We start from the raw sequence: 21,542 nt of genomic DNA, 5'->3' as shown, positions 1-21,542 counted from the left end.
TGGAAAACAGGAAATATACATTTTGTGTACATCATACTTTACAGAATTAACTACCTACATGCAGAAAAATAAGAAGGAAACATGACTGGTGTCAAAACCAGAATAGAGAATGTGATTATATTGCATTGTTTGGATACCAAAGACTATGTTCTTGTGCTTTGATAAAAAACTCAATTACAACCGACAAGGTGATGTCCCCTTATGCAACACAGAACAACCAAGAAACTGGTACAAGGGCAACAATTTAAGATACTGTGCTGTGATAATTATGTACGATATACAAATGCTTTAGAGAGTAGTTCCAAAACAACTTTGGTTAAGCCAACATTCTTCATAACAAACCTGACCATTTTTACTGAATAACAGATTCAATGTTGAAATCTGGATTTACACATACACAATGTGCAGTCATACAGAAAACTGAGCATTAATGGTTAAAACAAGAAAACAAAGATTGATGCACAACACACACACACAGTCCCCTCCAAAGAATATAATAAGTAAATAAATAAATTATATATATATATATATATATATATATATATATATATATATATATATATATATATATATATATATATAAATAAAAATATTTAGGACTATGCCCAATGCTTGTGCAAAGTTTCTGATTGATCTTCCCTTTTTTCTCAGGTTAAAAATGGCTTGATTTTCCAATAATCAGCTCTCTGGTCTTCATGATGGTTTATCCTTTTTAACAACAAATGCAGTCTTCACAGGCAAAACCCAGAGCTCAAATCAAGAGTAGACTTTCAGAGCTATTATCTGTTTAGACAGTCAATCTAACAGGGTACACCTGGGCAACAAGTAACACTTGTCAGTCATATGTTCCAATATATTTGATCACTTGAAAAATGGGTGGGTTCAAACAAAAAGTGGCATGTTTGAATTTGTTTAACGCATGTAGTAACTATCAGGAAGTGAGAGCTGAAATTCTGATCTATCGGAGGGGACTGTACAGATACTCAGCAGAGGTGCAGAGGTATTATGACCTATAGTATAAGCAGAGGAGCAGAATCTAAAGAACTGGGAATGCTGGGAATTCATGACGCAGTTTAAACAGCGTCTACTGGAGTGATTTTTGTCCTTTCACACTAACTTTAGAAAAAGGCAAAAAGTAATCACTGGAACAAAAATACATATGGCCCATTTAAGTGTACATTTTACAGATTGCATAATTTTGAAAAGTAAAGAACGTTTAATGTTTTTATGGATATTTTTCAGGTTCTTAAAATCAAAAACCTATTCTCTGCTCCAGTTGGGAAACACTGGACATTAAATGCAGACATTAAACTCCTGGCTTTTACATAATGACTCACTGTATTATGATTAATAATTCAAATAAATTTGCAATTCTGTTAATCTAGTTTTGCTGCACTTGAACTTACTCAATTACATGGTGTGCCAATATGACCTCAAAAGTGCACAAAAGTCAGATTAATTCTATTACACAAAAAAGGGCATTTAATTGGATTTCTTACATACTTGTACTAGTGGGGCCATGCTGACTACAATAATTCAATCTCGAATTATATCTGTGAAACTCATTCCAACAAGGAGAATGGAGAGAAACATGCATACAATACATAAGATTATTGAAGTCTGCTGAAATGAAAAACAAACCTACACGCTGAAAGCTACACTGTAGCTTTATATCATAGCTCCATTAGCATTCATGTTCATTCACAATGACATTTAGAGAAGAAACAAAATATATATCTTTTTTTTAAAAAAAAAATCTATTTCTTTAGATAACAGAATTGTACTTCTGTATTTTTTAGAGTACAAGACATTTCTGTTCAGTATTGTTTTTAAATGAACAGTCTTTTACAGTTAATATACAGCAAGGCTTTATATAAAAATCTAATTACATCTCCATAAACCATAATATACAAAGGCGGATCAGCTTTAGCACCTTGATGACAATGTTCCCAAATGTCCACCAAGTACAGCAATACTGGACAACACATTCTAGCTTCAACGCACGTCTGTAATGTGCTCCTAACATATTTTTACAACTGATTCAAGTAACAACTTTGCAATGCCGCTTAGTTGTTAAATTGTGCTTAGTGACAGGAAGATTGTGAGTTTAAATTCCAGGATTGCCAGAGATCCTGCTTCAACTATACTGTAAGTCGCTTTGAATGAAACTGTTCTCCAAATAAATCCATGTAAATATCTAGTATTGCTGTATCTGTAACACTTTAAGAACAGTTATATTGGGCTGTGCACAGGAGTTCATTTTCCTGTGCAGCTGCACCATAGAATCTCCAACTTCTGCGAATTACAACACTGTAAAACCGGATAGTTCATTTAACTCAAAAAATTTGAGGAAAAGTGATTACCTCAAAAATTTTAAGTCGATAAATAAATTTCTTTATGCCAAACACAATTAAATATAACAAAAATTGAACACAATTAAGTCTATTTAAGTGTATTTGGCTTAAAGAAATTGATTTAATTTGAGGTAATTAGTTTCCTCAAATTATGTGAGTTAAATGAACTTATCAGGTTTTACAGTGAATAAGACTGGAATGTATACTTAACTATCTGCTGCAATGTCATGTTACACACAAGTATCATGTTTCTGTATGTGAAAAACAAACAAACAAAATTTTTTTTAATGTGCACGTTGGCATTGTTGTTTGCTGAAAAGTTTGTCGTGGCAGCATTAAGCACCGGCAATATAAAAGCACCACAGATTAAAATAAAGAGGGGCCATAATAACAGAAATGCAGAAGGGATTGTTATTGAGATCAAGCATCTGCTCAGGTGAGAAGTATTTACGCGTCTGAGCTGCACACTAGTGCGCATGATGAGTATTTAATCATTTTCAACATGTTCTGCATTGCCAGTTTTTGCCATTCTCTACAGAGATTGCAGCTTGAGAGAATTACGAGCAGGCCAACAGGATAAATGACATAACAGCAAGATATCTGTGAGTTCCCCAAATAATGAGTGTTTCAAAAAATTTAAATAAGTAAGTAAGTAAATAAATAAATAAATAAATAAATAAACAAACAAACAAACAAACAAACAAAGTGAAAGTAAATGGATGTCTTAAGAACATAATCATTAAACAGTGTTACAATACAAGAACAGTGCAAGTGGTGAGGATACTGTATTTTACCAGTGTATTACTGAACTGAAATCTCAGCTCAACACTGCTTTAATAATAGAAAACAATTCAAATAATGTTGCTGATGAAGAAACAAACCAATCACAGTGTTTTAGCACCTGTAAGATGGCAATTCCCCATGGGACATGCTTAGCAACTATTTACACCCAGAGTACATTTTGGCAAAAGCACAAATACAAGCTAAAACTTCCAGCAAACAACAAAACCAGAAACTATAACTGAAGTAACATAAAACAAGTGTTGAGTTTCAGTATTTTACTCTATATGCAGAGGTACTATGTTGTGAATGTATTCACTTAACGTGCAACATTTGAAAGAAAACCCAATAAGCACATTTGTAGTAATCTGTAGAATATCTGCACCAGAATATACCTGAGCCATACACTAATAAAAGGGAAGGGCTAGCAGCAACCAGGGAAGGAGCCGTGTTCGAGTCAGCACACAAGAGCTCAAATTACAGCATCATATCCTCTTCAAATGTTAATTTGAATCACAAACAGTAATAAATCATTTACCTCAGGTGAATTTGTAATGTCAAACCTAATAAGCTGACCCTGAATTTCCTTTCCAACCCTGGCAAGAACCCTTCACCTTGTTGGACGCACCTGCATGGCATCTGGGTTTTAGGATCACAGGAGGCACAATGGAGCCACAGTAGTGTACTCCTAACCAAACCTGAAGTGTGTTGATGTTCATGATATAAGTGACGCATATTTAAATCTACAGAATAAACTGGAAATGAGGATGGTGTAATATGCAGATAAAACAACTCATTGCCTAACAGTGACTTTAAAATGAAGGCATCATGACTTATCTAGACGATGTTTAACTTCTCAGGAGCTTGTTAGTTCCAGCTTCCTTGAATTAACTACAATTAGATATTTAAATGACCTGGATGGATGTTTTTTCCATCCATCCATCCATTTACTTTCGCTTATCCAGGGCCAAGTTGTGGGGGTAATTTTTTGTTGTTGTTGCTGTTGTTGTTTTTTTATAGACAACAGTTCATTGTCATGCAAAGGGTGAAAATATGTGCCCTAGTTTAAAACAGATGTCAGATTCAGCAGTCTTACCAAGCATTCTGAGCCCTAGCATTTCCACAAAAGTACATGATCTATGTAAGAATGTAGCACCATATCCAACAATAAGCTGTTTGCTTAGGTACAATAGAAAAACAATTTTGTTGTAAGCACCTATCCAGAGTAAAAAGGTTGTTGACAGGTGGTAAGGTTACAGTAGAGGACGTGAATTGGGAAGGCATCCTCATCTCCAGGAAAGAAACACTGCAATGGTTTCTTAGTTTGTGGAAAAACCAATCAGGTATATTCAGGCAAAGATAAGTATTTAGTTCCATGAGTTCAGCTTTTTTGGACAAAAGTAAAATAAATAAATAAAAATCCAACACTTGGAAAAAAAGAAATAAAATACATGTATGCAAATGATTCCATACGGAATCACTGTTAAGCATTTGCACCTTTTAACTTTATTACTTGGTTTAATGTCCAAATGGGGAATTGGACTAAAAACCATAAGAATGAGCACCAACAGAGAAATGCATGTGGGGTGCTGGGAAGAATGGAGGAGAACTACCTGACCATTCCTACAAAAATGCAGGAAGATAGACGGACAGCTAAGAAGGCAAGAGCACAATACTTTGAAGCAGGGTTGCCAGGTCTGCGTTACAAACCAATGCGTTAATGCCCATACAAACCCATCCAAAGGTCAGTAAGACTAGTCCAAATCTAAAGCATATTCCCCTTTTAAACCCTACACACAGCTTTTAAAATGCATGAAGCAGTGGTAAAGCATAGTTTGACTACATGATCTCATTATTACAGATATTATTATATTATTATAGCTGAGACCAATTCACTGATAATACACTCAAGAGTAACTCAATTCAGCAAGAAAACAGTGGACCTGGCATCACTGTTATGAAAAGTAAATCGGAGAGCTCTTCTTAAGTCAAAAGCTGTCTTTTACATATGTACTCAACAAACTTTCATTTTATGCTTGCTAATACTTACATTAAACATGCTGTGCAAAATGTACTTTATGAGCTTTTAATGAAAACTGTGCTATCATGAGTCAATGAGGTATCTCATGAAGTACATTTCTAAAAGTAGGACTTCTTATTAAGATATCGTTAAGGCAATCAGTCAATGAATGCCACTGTGTAATCCGTCAATTTTAAGCTTTTGCCTGCAGAGGTCAGTGTAAGTGCAAAGCAAAGTCTGAAACCATACAGAACACTGACAAACTATTTACAAGAGGAAACAAACAGGAAGACACCTAAAGATAAACATAACTGGAACTGAATGGAATTGAACAAGGTCAATCTACCTCCATTTTTCCAATGGGATGGTTTCAGCTAGCTGTAAACACACTGACAGAAGATATGCATCTTCTTAAAGGAAGTTGACATTTTTAAATAGACTATATAAAAACGAAAATGCATATGTACAAATAAAATATACACTCACAGTTTGCATAAGAAAATCATGTACACTGACTAAGATCAAGTTTTGTTTTTCACATTTTAAGTATTCATTTATAGTAAATAATTACAAAACTTTTTTGTTGTTGCAAAAAACGTTTAAACCCTTTTGATTAAATGAAAGGTAAAAAAATTGACAGGAATGGATGATGACTAATGAACAGGACAGAAAGAATGACACACAGGGCTTGGAGGAGAGAGGACATGGTCACAGAGAGGACTCATACTGCAAGAGCTCATAGAGAAGAGGCCCGTCCCTGTACCTGATCCCTACAGCCGAGGGGCTGATAAACTGCAGGATGTTAATGGTCCTTCTCAGGCGCCGATCCACAAAGTGGGCGTCCCAGGCTGGGTAACGTTTGCGGGGCATATCGATCTTGATGAGCGGCCCCTCTGGTCGATGGCGACCCGATGGCGTGGTGAGCTCAGGGGAGCGCACCTGAAACACTGGTAGACAGGTGTCTGTAGTGGAGTCATCCTGCTGTCCATAACCTGCTGTAGATGCCCGGCTTGGGGTTGTCTGTGTAGCATGAGGACCAGGGGTTGGTGCCATTGGCTCGGCCTCAGGGGGTAAAGGGAGACCCCACAATAGATCGGCACAGCAGGAGCTGGCTAGCACCCTCCTCCTAGGGCCCATGGGGTGAAGGACTCCATAGTAGATGCCCATGAAGACCACTCCTGAGGCAAAACTTAGATAAACGCCGCATAGGACTGGCACTGCGTAAGAGTCTGTGGTGGTTGGGTCCCTGTAGGTGTACCACAGACAGGTGAGCACTGTGTTCTCAGCCAGCACCACAAAGTAGTAGATCATCATCCGGTAGCGTGTCTGACCTTCCTTCACGTTAAACCAGCAGAATATGTAGACAATGCCAACTACCATGTTGAAGAGCACCTCCTCCCACTTGGACATGCAGAAGTCAGTGCCTCCATGCACAATCCAGAAGGCCATGGCACACCAGTGCATCACCACGAAAATGCCAAAGTAGATGTGAAAGATAGATGCGAAGAGAGCAAAGGAGAGCACCCTTGAAGAAATGGTGAAGAGCCTCCAGAAGATGTGAATCAGTGCCCCTCGATAGCTCATGCTCTTCTTGTCATCTCTGGAGTCCCTCAGGAGCTTATGGTAGGAAGCTAACACCCAGGACAGAGACATCAGCGATCCTAATAAAGAGATACCTGAAGGAAATGTAGTAGAAATACATTTAGTATTGGTAGTACCTATCAGTTTGCTCACTGAACATATCCTGTTTCCAGGAAACCCAGTCTTTTTCTAATCTTACTTACAGTAGGATTAAGTAACACTAACTGGAGGTAAACGGGTAGATTCCTTACACTGCAAAGTCTCAGCCCGGTTCTTCTGGATCATAATGCAAAGTTGTAGCACCAGTTGTGGAGCACTCTCCAAAAATGTCTCCAGCAGTCGAAGCATGTTGACATCAGCATACTCATACATCATGGCCCAATAGAATCTCCGTCTGTGTTTGGTCTGGCGCCGGCTCTGGATGCCCAGGTACATAGTCCGAATGTATCTGTTTGGAAAAATGAACATTGCCAAAATATGCTTACAGCATGTGCTGAGAAGAAAAGTATGACAACCACAGATACTAGTCCTTTTTCATTCCAGGGACAGACATCAATGGAATTCAGGAGCTTGAATCTTATTATACTCCTCCACATTCTTTAATGTTTCACAATGACAAGCAGTAGCACACTGAAATAGTAACAAACCACTGAATAACCTTCATAGCTAGTGCTAGGCACAAGTTGAGAGACATTTGTAATGTGACTCATATTTATGGATGCACACATTTAATCTTTAACTATTTTCACTTTCAAAAGTGAAATAGATTTCATGCTTGATGTGCATAAGTTTAAAGAAAGGTTACTATCTGACTACTCATGACAGACTGATACCCGAGTCATTTTGTTTATAAAAATATGGTCTTGGGCTCTTCCTAAATCAGGCTTGACCATATTCACATTCCTCACTATTGCAGCTACTTATTAGTTTCACTGTAGTTAATGCATAATGTATAGCAGTTAGTAATAATTATGTTGTTTGAATTTTTCCCCAACGTTCGAATTTTAGCTGCATAGGTCTGTATGTTCAATCGCTAAATGTACCTCGTGACTTCTTGAAGTAAAAGAGCTGTAAATAAACATCATATTTTGGCATGTTTTATTTTCACACTTTAATTATGTATCAATTATTTAATCAACATTTCAAAAGAAAAACCTCTGCTTTCTACTGAAGAAAGAGCAACAATGAAAGTAATCAAAGCGAAGAGCATCAACAAATAGAGTGAGAGTAAGCGGCTAATCATAAACCCGATTTTCTGGCCGTATTTCTCTGCTCTCACAGTATTTACCTTCACTTCTCTTTTCTCACCTTCCTTCATTATTATACAGTGCCTGGCCAAAAAAAAGCACACAGTTTGGATTTAAATAAGCAAACACTTAAGAGCCTATGATTGGATCATTATTGCAGTGATTAATATGTTTCAGCTGGCAACAATTCTTTTGACCCTAACTGATGCAGTCTGTAGCTTCTCATTTCTTAAACAACCATGTTTGAAGACATATCCCATGGTCATGAAAAAGATGTTAATATGTTTCAGAAGGGGCAAATTAGTGGCCTGCATCAGGCAAAGAAAACAACTATGTAGATTGCTGAAATCCCTGTAACTGTTTTAAGAACTGTCTAAGGCATTATTAAAATCTGGAAGGAGAGTGGTGAACTGTCAACTTTGAGGAAGAAATATGGTAGGAAAAATTAATGTTCAAAATCTTGAATGATCGTGATCAGAGATCTTTAAAACAAGTGGTGAAGTCTCATTGTAAATAATCAACAGTAGAACTCATGGCTAAGTTTTATAGTGAAAGTAAGAGAATTTCCACATGCACAACGCGATGAATGAGAACTTACAGGATTGGGACTAAAACAGCTGTGTGGCCTAATCAGTGTGAGGCTAATCAGATAAAAATGACTTCAATTTGCAAGGGAGCATAAAGATTGGACTGTGGAGCAATGGAAAATGGTCATGTTGTCTGAAGAGTCCAGATTTGCCTATTCCAAAGTGATGGGTGCATCAAGGTAAGATGGAGGCACATGAAGCGATGCACCCATAATGCATAGTGTCTACAGTACAAGCCTCATGTCTGGGATCAGCAACATTATGCGGCAATAAAATGAATTCAGCTGAGTACCTGAATGTACTGATTGACCAGGTAATCCCATAAATGGATTTTTTTCTTCCCTGATGGCACAGGCATATTCCAGGATGACAATGACAAGACTCATCGGTCTCAAACTGTGAAAGAGTGGTTCAGGGAGCATGAGGAATCATTTTCACACATGCATTGCCCACCACCTCTGGAGATCAGACTTGCACTTACTTCTAGGACTAGGATTTACTCCTAGGCTTTAGATCACTGTCTTGCTGCATAATCCAGTTGCAAGTTACAACCTATGGACTGAAGACCAGACATTCTCCTTTAGGATTTTCTGGTAGAGAGCAGAATTTATGTTTCCCTCAATTATTGCAAGTTGCCCAGGCCCTCAAGCAGCAAAGCATCCCTACACCATCACACTTCCACCACCATGCTTGACTGTAGGTTTGATGATCTTTTTGTGGAATGCGGGGTTTGGTTTATGCCAGATGTAACTGGATTTCTGTCAGCCAAACAGTTCCACTTTTGACTCATCAGTCCACAGAACATTCTCCCAAAAGATTGGAGGATCATCAAGGTGTGTTTTGGCAAAATTCAGACTTAATGTTCTTCTGGGTTAGCAGTGGTTTTCACCTCACCACTCTTCCATGGATGACATTTTTGTCATCCATGTGTCTTTCTGATAGTGGAGTCATGAACATGAACCTTTATTGATGCAAGAGAGTCCTGTAGGTCCTTTGATGATGTCCTTGGCTCTTTTGTGACTTCCTGGAAGAGTAGTTGCTGTGCTCTTGGAGGAATTTTGGAAGGTCAGACACTTCTACGAATGTTGCCTACTGTACTGTTTTTCCATTTGGAGATAATGGCTCTCACTGTGGTTCTTTGGAGTCCCAGAGCCTTTGAAATAGCTTTGTAACCCTTCCCAGACTGAGGTATTTCAATCACCTTCTTCCTCATCATTTCTGGAATTTCTTTCAGTTTTGGCATAGTGTGTTACTAGGTAAAATCTTTTAACCAACTTCATGCTGTTGAAAAAGTTCTATTTAAGTGTTGATTTGATGGAACAGGGTTTGCAGTAATCAGGCCTGGTTGTGTCTAGTCCAGCTGAACTCCATTATGAATGCAGTTTCATAGATTTGGGGAATTAGTGACAAAAGAATCCAAATCTTTTTTCATAGCACCATACGTTACCTCATATTTATACTGCAGGTAAACTGAAAGTTATAAAGGTGCTTAACAGTTACTAAACACTCAAGTGAACTTAAAGTGAAATACACGCTTCAGTTACATTTTTGTTCATCATCACAGAGTCCTGACCTTAACCCGATTCAAAGTCTTTGGGACTTTATGGAGTGATTCGACTCTCCCATCCTCAATACATGATCTAGGCCAAAAATGAATGCAACTCTGGATGGAAATAAATGTTGTCATGTTGCACAAGGTTGTTGATGCAATGCCATGATGAATGCGCACTGTAATCAAAGCTTAAGGTAGTGCAACGAAATTTTAGAGTGTGCGACTTTTGTTTTTTGGCCAGCCAATGTACTTCCTCATGTTCTGGGTTGCCAGAGAAGTTTCACTACTAGGAAAACTAATGGAGTTTTCCTGTGTGCTCATTTCCAAGCCGGGTACTAATAGCAAAGACGTCACCTCATGACTGTGACCATGACCTCATGTGTGTAGCCTATAAAAAGGCCTTCATTACCTCACATTTGTCCTATATCCTATTTTTGTCTTGATGAGGAGAGGAAGAAGCAGATTGAACATGATAAGAAGTGCCCAAAAATCCTTGCAAAAGATTGCATAAAAGTGTTCTGAAAAATCTGCACCACCAAGGAGATTATGTTGAACATTAGTATTGATTTATCAATATGCACCACCTACTCAAAGAGCAGACATTATGCCTATTGTTTTTGTTGGCTCTCTGCTGAGAATGCAAAGTAATTCATATCAGAATTTTCTAAGTTCGTAATTACATTTATTCATTCACTTTCAGCAAACTGTTTATCCTGGTCAGGGTCACGGTAGATCCAGAGCCTATCTGGGTACCACGCACATTAAGGGTGTAACACAATGCCACTATCTTTATCTGTTTAGTGCTCCAAATATCCCTGTATCGTACTCAGATTTGAACCTGAACTGGGTGTGACCTAAATCAGAAAAATTAATTATTTCTTTTTTTATATATAAACCCTACCAATATGACTCCAGAAACATTGGTACATAATAGACAAAACCCAGAGGAGGAAATACCAGCACTGTGAGCACTATCTGTGAGTTCTAGCTCTGATAGTTCCTCAACCTCAGCTAGTAGTGTAGTGGTCTCACCTAAAGATGTGCGTGAAAATGTTTTATTAATCCTGCTCATGCAGTTATAGTTTTGTTTGTACCTGTCCACAATGTTTTATAACAAATTCATTAGGTTCTATTTCCCAAAATATAAACCCTGACCAGGCAGTTAATAAGTATAAATGTATAAATGAATTAACAGTGTAAATCAGTGTTAATGAACTTGGTCGTTGTTTGTCCCATGGGCTTCATATCAGACCTGAATGAAAATGCACAAAGCCGGCAACCAATGTGGATGTAAGCCTCGCTAGAAAATGAAGGAGAGGTCCTCTGTGCAGAGGAGAGAATGCCCTTACTGTGTTGGACCACAGTGTAGAGACGGTGGCAGTAAGCAATGGCCAAATGCAAGAGCTGTTAGAGGAACTGCAACAGTAAAATAAAGTGTAGAGCTCTGTGGAGCTTAGTACACCTGCTTCACATGTAGAGACAGGGCACTTAGTGCCACTAGTTCCTGTGCAGGTCTTTGGTGCACAGGTTCAGGAGACCCTGGATGATCACCTCACCTCAGCGAGTTATTTTGGGATGGAATGAGTTGTAGGATACAGCGTGCAACACACTGGTATGATGACAACGGATGTCCAGACAAATAATGACCAAATCACCAAAGCACGATTCACACGATCCACAGCAGAAGCACTGTGGTGAGCTGCTTTACCCATCTGCAATTAACGCACTGGAAGTTGATCCAATCAAATTATAATACAGTACTGTGTTAATAGACTGAGTGTTTCTCATGATCAGTAGAGTACAGTACCAATAGGGTAATTCTCATCACTAGCAAAGTACAGTACCAACAGACTGAGATTCTCATCATCAATAAATAATAGAATCAGTGCTTTAGTTACTCCTATCTGCAATAGAAACAGTATCAGCACAGGAGCGATTCTCATTCTCAAATAGGTTCAGTATGAGTCCTCAAAAAAAATCAGCCTCACACTTGAGGCTTTGATCAGTCATGATTCCCAATAGAAAAAGGTATCAGCACTTACTATCCAGGGAATGCACAATCCAGGAAAAGCATTAGTGAGTGTTAGGAACTGTTGTGATGACTTTGATATGCAGTCTCCCCTAGAAGGATACCACCATAGCAGTCCAGAGCATAGGAAATTAAAACAGTAGGTCACAAACAGTATGTAACTGTAGTTCTACGACTAAATGGAAGACTACCAGACTATCTGGGTCACTTGGGTTAATGAGAATGGCCAGATAACAAATGTAACATAGCAGAGGCCATTCCTGCTCAGCTAGGAAACAAGCTTATGAGAAGAATCTACTAGTTCCAGAACTATCTTGCCCTGGATGTCCTCAAATTGGCTACATGGCTACATGATAGCTGCGTGAATATTTAGATCACAGGATATAAGTCTTACATATACAATTTTCCAAATTGGTCACCATTCAAAATATGGCCATTACTTTAAAAAAAATTATAGGATTATGCTGCATACTGAGCTCAGCCAATACTGCTGCTATGTCAATGATAAGAATCATGTAAAAAAAAATTAATGCTGAATTGTAATCATATTATGGGATATTATTGCAATTTTGCAATAAGAATTTCGTGCAGAACATTATGCTGCAGAAAAAAAAATCCACAAATATAACAGTAGTAAACGAAGAGGAGCAAAACACAGTCTGTATCACTTGCTTGTAAAAACAAAATAATTTAAAAAAATAAATAAAAATAACCCACTATGCCGCCAACATCAATTCAAGGGTATCAGAAATCAGTAGCATGTGCGCATAATTTTTTAAGGACACAATGTCCTGTGCACTACTGTAAACCAAACTGTCAAGCCATCTAACATCTCAGCAAAGATATGTGCAGGATAGTTTATGAGGAGCTTCAATTAAGCTTGGCAGCATGTTCAGTGAGTCATGCAGCTTATGACTGTCTGTAGACAAATTAGCCCTGACAAACTGAGCTTGAGTTTTGATTGCCTACACAAACCCACACATTTGCCACATTCGACAGGGAAAGCGTGATCATCCATCATCTGTACCTGCAGAAATATTGGAACACTTCACATGGCTCACTGATGATTCAGAATTCACGTTACACACTCAGCTGTTATAAATAGGCAGATTTTATTGGAAGACTGAACATAAATACCAAGAAAGCCTCAAATCTAAAATCCATAAAATAGTATTAATTTGATTGCTAAAAAACTTGTGCAAGCCATTAGGTTTCCTAGATTTATAAAGACCAAAGTAGCAAACAGATAAAAGGGCCAGTCAATAGTAGACAAGAAATTAGGAACCATGAAGCAGGCAATGGTCAAAACATTAATCATGATAGGCAAGACACAGATACAGTGCTCGAGTACTTCACAAAGTAACACAGAGTGTCCAAGTTATTTAAAGATCCAACACATCCACTGCTGGAACCAAGCAGCAATCCTCCAGGCCACAGCCCTCCCAGTCAATAAGGTATTTCAGTTGCCCTTGACAACAACGGAAGTCTTATGATTGCCCTTATGAAATATGCTGGTGTTCAGTAGCTGTTTCACTGGAGGAGCCTTCATCTTGAGGATCAGGGTTGGCTGGCTTGAGAAGGGAAACATGGATGCTTGGGATATGTGGTAATGACGTGACAGGAGTAGATGATAGGTTTCCTTGTACATTTGTTTGATTATTTTGAAAGAGCCGATGAAGTTCCTTTCAAGGTCAAAACACATTTGTTGACAATCATACCCAGTCACCAAAGCAAAGTCTGTCAGCAAAGTTCTTTTGTAATTGAACTGCTTGACCTCACTGTCAATGTACCTCCTCCCATGCTCCCTCATTCTTTCAGAACAATCTCATCAACAGCCGGTGCATCCGTGGGTGTGTCTCAGGGAAAGAGACTTGGTTGGTATTCCAGTACACAGTGAAAAGGCGTGAGCTGGCGGTTGAACGGCTCAGAGAATTATGGGCATATCCAGTCCAGCTACAAAGTGCAGAAGAGCCAATTTCAACCAGTTTCTTGGTTGGATCTTTCAACTCGTCCAAGCACAGGTTTACCACCAGTGCACGGAATCTTGGCCTGAGAACAAATGGGGCATGACTTAAACATTTGTATGTAGTGTAGCATGGTTTCCCACTAATATTTTGTGGTGAGGAGTTGATGAGTCAGGTGACTATTGGCAATGGAGTGACCAGTAGCAAGGCAGATTTGAGCCCAGGTTATCAGAGCTTTTTGAAGATTGGAAGCTCTGTTTTGGGAGGCCAGGGTGATTTGGTGATTGATATCCCAGCTTATGGCAGTGATTCAACATGACTCTTGCAAGATGTCATTAAAGGTGAATTTGGAACATGTTAGTGGGGGCAACTGTTTTGACATTTTTGGAACATGGATTATGTGAGATAGTGAAATAAAATCTGGTAAAGATTAGGTAAAATCTTTGATTCTCCATTAAAAAGTGACATCAGAGGGGTTGAAATGAAACTTCCAATGAATCTTAGGTCAAAATTTGCAAACTATATGAATCTCTATAGGTTTTTGATGCTTTGGCGAGTAAGTCACTCTGTTACTGCTTGAATCTTGGCTATGTCTCCTAATAATTCCTCTTCATTTATTATATAACTTTGAAAGATGACTCATGGAACTCACATTTCTCCACTTTTGAAAAGTAGAGAGGGTCCAACTGGGTTAAGGAGTTGGAGACAATTAAGATGTCATCAAGGCTATCACAAATTTTCCAAACATGTCTCTGAGTACATTGTTAATCAGTGGCTGGAAGACAGCAGGGGCATTCACCAGTTCATACGTTATTAGACTGTACTAGACTGTAAGCACTTCTAAGATCATGATTGGTAAAAATGTTGGCTGGTTGTAGCTGTTTCAGAGCTGAGGGCACCAGATGCAGTGGGTATCTGTATTTTATGTCTGCATGTATTAAGGCCCTCTCCAATCTTCTGCACAAAAAAGAAACATGCAGATGTTTGCCTCAGAAATGCATTCCAGGAAGGAAGCCCAAATAATCTCTTGTATCAGAAATTCTTAGCAAAAATTTGTTGCATTGTGATTTACAATATAAATCTGATCATTTAATGCATCTTATATTTTAGGGTTATATCCTAGCAAGCATTATTCACATAAAAATATCTCTAAGACACAGTTAATACCTAAAAACCCTCCAAAAATATCATAATATGAACATGAAATGAATCATAGCTGCATTTGCTTTTCATAATGGAAATTAAAGAAGGAATCAGGCTGGTAGCAGACATATAATATTCACCAAATCGTAGAAAGCTATATAAAATTAGAAGAGAATTCTCCTCTTCTGATGTACTTTGCAGTAGATGTTTCTGTGTTACAGCTCAGATGAAAGGCATGCACGTCTCTGTAATCCCACAAGAGCCTCTGGCGTTTTCCTACAAAGAGCTTCCTGGGGAGAGCGTTCAAACGGGCTCTCCTCTTCAACTGACTTCACTGAACAAATACACAGGAAGAGGAAAAGCCTGGCTCAGCAAAATACTCTCTGGCATAGACAATGGATTTAAACAAAATGCTGAAACCTATTTTGACAGAGAACATACTCTGTGAACAAGTGAAATCAGGGTTATATTTCAGACCAAATTATTAAGTGTTTAGTTATACTGCCATCATTGACTAACTGGGAAATTTGACTCTAAGACAGGAATCAAGGAGATAAAATGCCCCAAAAGAAAAAGGTGGATAAATGGACAAAATGTGGATAAATGTAGAGATGGACTTACAAGCACCTTGCTTCATTGGCCACTTTTTCTCTTTACCCTCTGCTGAGAGAATAAGTGTAACCCCCCCCATCTCAAACCCAAGAACTTCTTTAAGGAGCATCAGTCCATCTGGGCAACTAAAGCAAAACAAACAGAAAAGAATGGAGTCATGAAATGAGAATGGGGTCGAAAGCAGAAATATTGAAAATAAAACCAAACTGACAAAATCATGCTATAAAGTTGATGCTGAATGAAATTAATAAAAGTGAAAGAAGATGAAAAGTTATGGTAAAAATGTCAGCTGTCAGTGAAGCCTCGGTTCAAATTCTAAATCAGTTTCAAATATTACATTCAGAGGGATCAAAAAATCCACTTCAGTGTAATGTATAGTAAGTATATTTCAAAGACTAAGTGCAAGGTCACATGTAGATGCAAAAATTAAATAAGACTTTAATAATGAAATTATTATTTTTTTAAATGTCCATAAATGTAAAGAACATGGTACATAGTAACTCCTGAAACTGTATTATATTCTCTGCACAAATGCAGACTGTTTCCATAATGATTGCCCTTAATATATAAGAAGCCTATTAGAAATCCTGTAATTTATATTTTTCATGTCATTTCATATTACTCAATTTCTCCACTCTGCTGCTTCTCACTGGACTGTAACAGAAACTAATAGCTCCTCTGTTGTTTCTTCTAAAATGTTCTGCATGCAGGCCATGTTCTAAACCCATGAGCATTAAGAACAGAACAGATACTGCTTAGGTGTCTGAGCCAGGAAAATAATTCAAAGCTGTGTAATTCTTTAGCCAGTACTTGTTTGTGGTGAGTACTCAGAACCAAGATGTGCCTGACGCCTGAGGACAGAAAGCTCTCTTGCATTGGTATAATTACATGAAGCTATTAATATTGATTCTCCAACTGCTGTCTGAAAGAAGTAGCACTGAATCATCAAAGGCACAACCCTCAAAGTGAAAATGGTAGGACTGGAGTCAGCATCTCCTTTTTCCTGGAATATGAACCACTATGTGTCCTTGAGTTGTTTGTCTTGTTGTATCGCCTAATATATTTCTCTGTATTTTCACTGCTATTTCACTATGTTTTGCACTGCCCTGGTTTTATATGGGGAGGTTAATAGACTCAGGAGGATCTAATTGCTTGCTCAAGTGTGAAATACTGCATCACTGCTTGTGCCCAGCCCATCTCAAGGTGACTGTATTTGCCACCTATGGCTATGTGAATCAGTACAATCATACTGATGACAGTTCAGTGTGGTTATTGGAGGCAGACGAGGAATACATTTAGTGCATGTTGATGAAAGGGGAAAAATGTAGACTGGGATGACTGATTGCAGCAAAGTAGGTTGCACAGTATAGGCAGCCGCTGTCACACTGCAGTGGAGTCCAAAATGGAAAATTGTGTGATGACTGTGTGTAGGGTACTAATGGGGTGCAAGAGAGCACCAAACACACAGTTGGAATTCAGGTCAGCGTGCCAAGGCTACCATCTGGGTATAACCCATCTCCAAATGCTGGTCTATGGTGTGCTGTGAAGAACCTTTACATACTGTAAGCAATCACTTGTGAAATGTCTAGCTGTATACTCTCTTATTATTGACGTTATTTAATCTGAAATAAATTACTCCACTCAGTTAAATTCTTTTCAGAGCACATTATATGTAATATTTAAAATGGTAATAGGTTCCTTGATACATTGGGGCGTTGTTATCAATTCACTTCTGCTTTTCAAAGTCTTACATTAGTCCTAGTTCAGGCTGAAATAAGAGGACTGAAAATATGGCTAGTGGCCACAGGAAAAATATCTTGTTTTCAGTAGGCTTAAAGGGGATTTTCCTACCAGCCAAACTCTGCATCAAGACTGCACTCTTAACACTCCAATCAAGCCTCATTATAGTTAGCTTTGCCAAGGGCAGCATATGTGCATATCCAGTGAGCTTAAATGATGCTGATGGGAAGCAAATGTTTTGCTTGAGTGTGCCAGCTTTGTGCTCCATGTATTTGGACAAAAGTAGGGAAACAATCCAACAGAACCACAGTCAGTTCATTCTTTCTGTAGAAGTAACTATCATATCTCACACATCTGGGCTGTGCTCCCTGACCCCCAGACTATCCGTCCACCTGTCAGACTCCTGAAACTGGCACTAGAACTGAAAAATGTTCATCATTATTTCCTTTTTATTTGCACTGTTGACTTTAACATAAAATTAAATTAACCTAAATTAACATTATAATTACAATAGTTCTGGACATATCTCTTCAAGACACTAATTTAGCTCTTTTTTGTGATGAATTCCGGTGATAAATCACAGTGATTCAACTTCATTAAATTTCATTAAACCTACAATTCCTGGACATGGCTTCTCCAGTTTACTTCAGTCAAAGATCTATCTCAAAGAAATAAGCATTCCATCTGGCTGTGTTTTTAGAAGCACATTTTAATCAAGCCCAGAACCACAGAGCTGCGGCAGAGCTGCCTGTCTATAAGTGAAAACTGAAATAATATTGGCCCCAAACCTGAAATAATCCTAGATGAAATTCCAAACATTTCCATATTACAGCATGAAACCATGGTTCTCATGCAACAGTAAAAAAATGCTGATACTGTAGATGCAAATCTGCTTATATATTAGCAACTATTTTAGATCATGTTTTCAGCTCCAGATAAAGCGGAGAGAGCGAACTGTGTGTCTGACCCTCCCCTCGCTACAACTACTACTTTTATAAATAGTGGCTGAAAGAGTATTCAGGGTGTAACCACATATTATTAGCAACAAATGAATTGAATTAAGATTTATTTTCCATTTCTAATGCAGCATTGTTTGACAGCTTCTTTACCACTGCAAGTTACTAATTAGAATCCAAAATTTCCAGCTGTCAGCAGTATTCAGTGGTTTCAGTGGTTGCTGACCTTGAAAAAGCAAAAGTTTTTATTTTGGTGGTTATAATGCAGAACCTGCAGCTTAGAAAAGGCACACTGGAGATCTATTACATCCTCAACACATTAAAACAGGTTTGATTTGGTAATGCTTCAGTAAAAGAAACCGACACGAGGGCTTCATACACGGTTTAGAATGCATAAATAAATTGCTTATAAGCTATATATAGACATCTATGGATGCTATGTGGACAAGGGGTTCTCAAAATATTTGCAAGCAGGCTGAAAGAATCTTCCAGAACCCCTTTACTAGCACAGCACAGATTCAAACATTAGGCACATCAAAGCAAATATGTACCATCATATTCATTTATTTTGAGCTACTGGAATTTTTTGTTCCTGAACTTCCCTGCCAGCCAAATGTGGATTTGATACAATGTGTATTATATTAACAGCTCTTAGATTTAAATGAACATTATTTCTACTTTTTTTTGCTATTTAGTCTAACTCTTTTTAATTTAAGTGACTTGTAAATCTATGACATCCAAATAATAGTTTATACCTTCAAATTAAATGTAACCCTTGATTTTTTTTCTGTAATCAGTGACTCAGCTTTCTTGTAGAAGTCTTTTTATTGTTAATAAATTACAAGCCATACTGTTTTCACACACAAATTGAAACTGTAATTCTTGTTTGCTCATGTGGCAGCATACAATGAATAATTATTATCCTTATTCATAGATTTTATTTTTAGTTTAGGGAAAACAACAGATGTAAACGACCATGCTCTGGCATTCCCTGTCCAATCGGTTAGATTAAAAAAAAATAAAAAAATAACAGCTCTTAAAAATGATATCAGTAATGAAAATATCAATGATTGATTGGGGTTTAGGAATGAATGAAGACCCTTGGATGAATGAAGGTCTTCAAGATTAAAATACAAGTCATTTTCACTCTCCTGCACATTATTCGTGAGCTGGATGAATAAATCATCACAGATATAAACATCCTCACAGGAACAGTTAGAGCAAATGAAGGTACTGAGTGTACACACTGGTGTGATGTCATGCAGCACAGATGTGATGGCTGAGACCATGGAGTCCTCTCACCAGCACATCAGCCTTTTTCAGTGAACAGCAAGAGTGGCAACCAAAACAATCTTCCTACATTCAAGCATGACTCATATAATTAATTGAAAATGGGCACTGTACAGGGAGATGGCTACAAAGAATACACTGATGCATTTGTATATAATTGCATACCTCCTGTCTGTCAGTGCCTTTCTGCGTTGAAGTACGGGTGAAGCAGGGTTATCTTAGCTATCAAGGTACCAAGTGTGAGTGAGTGTGATTGATTATGAGGGAGAAAGAAAGAGAGGGAACACATCAGAGAGCAGCACATCATAACACTGGCGTCCGAAAGCCCAGACTTACCTCCACACTTGGCCCATTTGCAGGAGATGTACCAGCACTTGCCAAGTCCAGATGGAGATGTGGCAGCACGTATGCCTGCTGTATTTGCCTGCGCTCAGTCCAGCGGTTGCTCTCCGGCTCAGACCCTGCACCGGACCCAGGCCTCCGCCCGTGTAGTCCTGCACGAACCACCTGAAGCTGAGGATCTGCACGAGCACGGACGGAGCGAGCACGAAAAAGAGCGTGAGCCCGAACCACGCGTAGTCCCGCTTCCCGTAGTAATCCAAGGCCAACAACACGTCCGTGCCCACGTCCCAAAAGAACACGAGCATGGCCAGCACGATCCACAGACAGTCCAACCACAGGCGCTCCTCCGCTCCTCTTCCTCCTCTCCGGATCCCTTTCCCCGTCAGGGAGCGCAGGCACGCGCTCCGGCAGCCCCAGTAACACGACGACGACTTACAGCAATGGCAGATGTGGATGGCCGCGCTGTCCAGATCGTCGTCGTTGAGCGCCGTATCGTCCTGCTCATCCAGCTGCGCGAACCCGGTAACGACCCCCACGCCATCGGATTTCGCTGCCATCTTGCTCGCCGAAACGTTTCGTCCCCCCCTTCCTCCGTTTCAGGGCTGGTGACGTCACTTCCCAAATACCTGTGCTCCGCAGCCTCTACTCATGAACGAGAGAACTTCATTAATCTGCAATATTGTGAATTTATGAATAAGAGTGTCTAATGCTCAGAGAACATTTTGTCTCCAACCAGCGGTGGATTTAACATTGAGGGTGTTACTCCTGGTGTATCAAAATAAACACTGTAGTGCTAATTCACGACTGGAGATTTAGCTGTGTCAAGGATTGCTTCATTTCTACTATAAGACTAATTGACCTTTGTTTTAGCATTTTAGTTAAATGACAAAGTCAAACTATTTTTGTGAGTAGAATTTTAACCCACATATATCTGTTCTACATCCATCCCTTTTCCATAGCACTTATCTCCCACAGGGTCACCTGGAGCTTATCCCAGAGAACTCGGGTCACAAGGTGGTGGATACCATGGACGGGGTGCCACCCATCGCAGGGCAGAATCGCACACACATTGACTGTAGACAATTTGGAAATGCCAATCAGTCTACAATGCATGTCTCTGGACCGGTGCAGGAAACCTGAGTATCTGGAGGAAAGCCTGAAGCATGAGGAGAACATGCAAACCCCATGCGCACAGAGCAGAGGTGGTATTCAAACCCCAAACCACGGAGGTACGAGGCAAACAATAAACCAAAACCAATACTAACCAATAAACCACTGTGAACCCCTTCTGTGTGACATACACTGGATGTGAGGTGAAAATACTCCATGAATTTGATGGAATGTT

General features: G+C 38.9%; 1 protein-coding gene across 1 annotated transcript; it reads right to left on the bottom strand.

Moving 5' to 3' along the window:
- Positions 1-609: 609 nt before the first annotated feature.
- xkr6a (XK, Kell blood group complex subunit-related family, member 6a) lies at positions 610-20,870 on the bottom strand. Its single transcript, XM_017475408.3, has 3 exons — positions 20,192-20,870; positions 6,987-7,183; positions 610-6,830 (listed from the first exon to the last, which is right to left on the bottom strand). Exons 1-3 carry the CDS (start codon positions 20,752-20,754, stop codon positions 5,863-5,865), a joined length of 1,728 nt encoding a protein of 575 aa, XP_017330897.1. The 5' UTR covers positions 20,755-20,870; the 3' UTR covers positions 610-5,862.
- Between the last annotated feature and the right edge of the window lie 672 nt (positions 20,871-21,542).

This window comes from Ictalurus punctatus, chromosome 9 (assembly GCF_001660625.3).
Source record: "Ictalurus punctatus breed USDA103 chromosome 9, Coco_2.0, whole genome shotgun sequence".
Lineage (NCBI taxonomy): Eukaryota > Metazoa > Chordata > Actinopteri > Siluriformes > Ictaluridae > Ictalurus > Ictalurus punctatus.
Note: the sequence above shows the minus strand (reverse complement) of the source record. Positions and strands in the feature narration are given on the sequence as shown.

Excerpts from the sequence above, each read along its gene's own strand:
- xkr6a (XM_017475408.3), bottom strand. The coding sequence starts at position 20,754 with ATGGCAGCGAAATCCGATGGCGTGGGGGTCGTTACCGGGTTCGCGCAG. Across the intron at positions 7,184-20,191 it reads CAAATGGGCCAAGTGTGGAG|ATACATTCGGACTATGTACC; the intron begins GTAAGTCTGGGC and ends TTTTCCAAACAG. Across the intron at positions 6,831-6,986 it reads CCGGGCTGAGACTTTGCAGT|GTATCTCTTTATTAGGATCG; the intron begins GTAAGGAATCTA and ends CATTTCCTTCAG.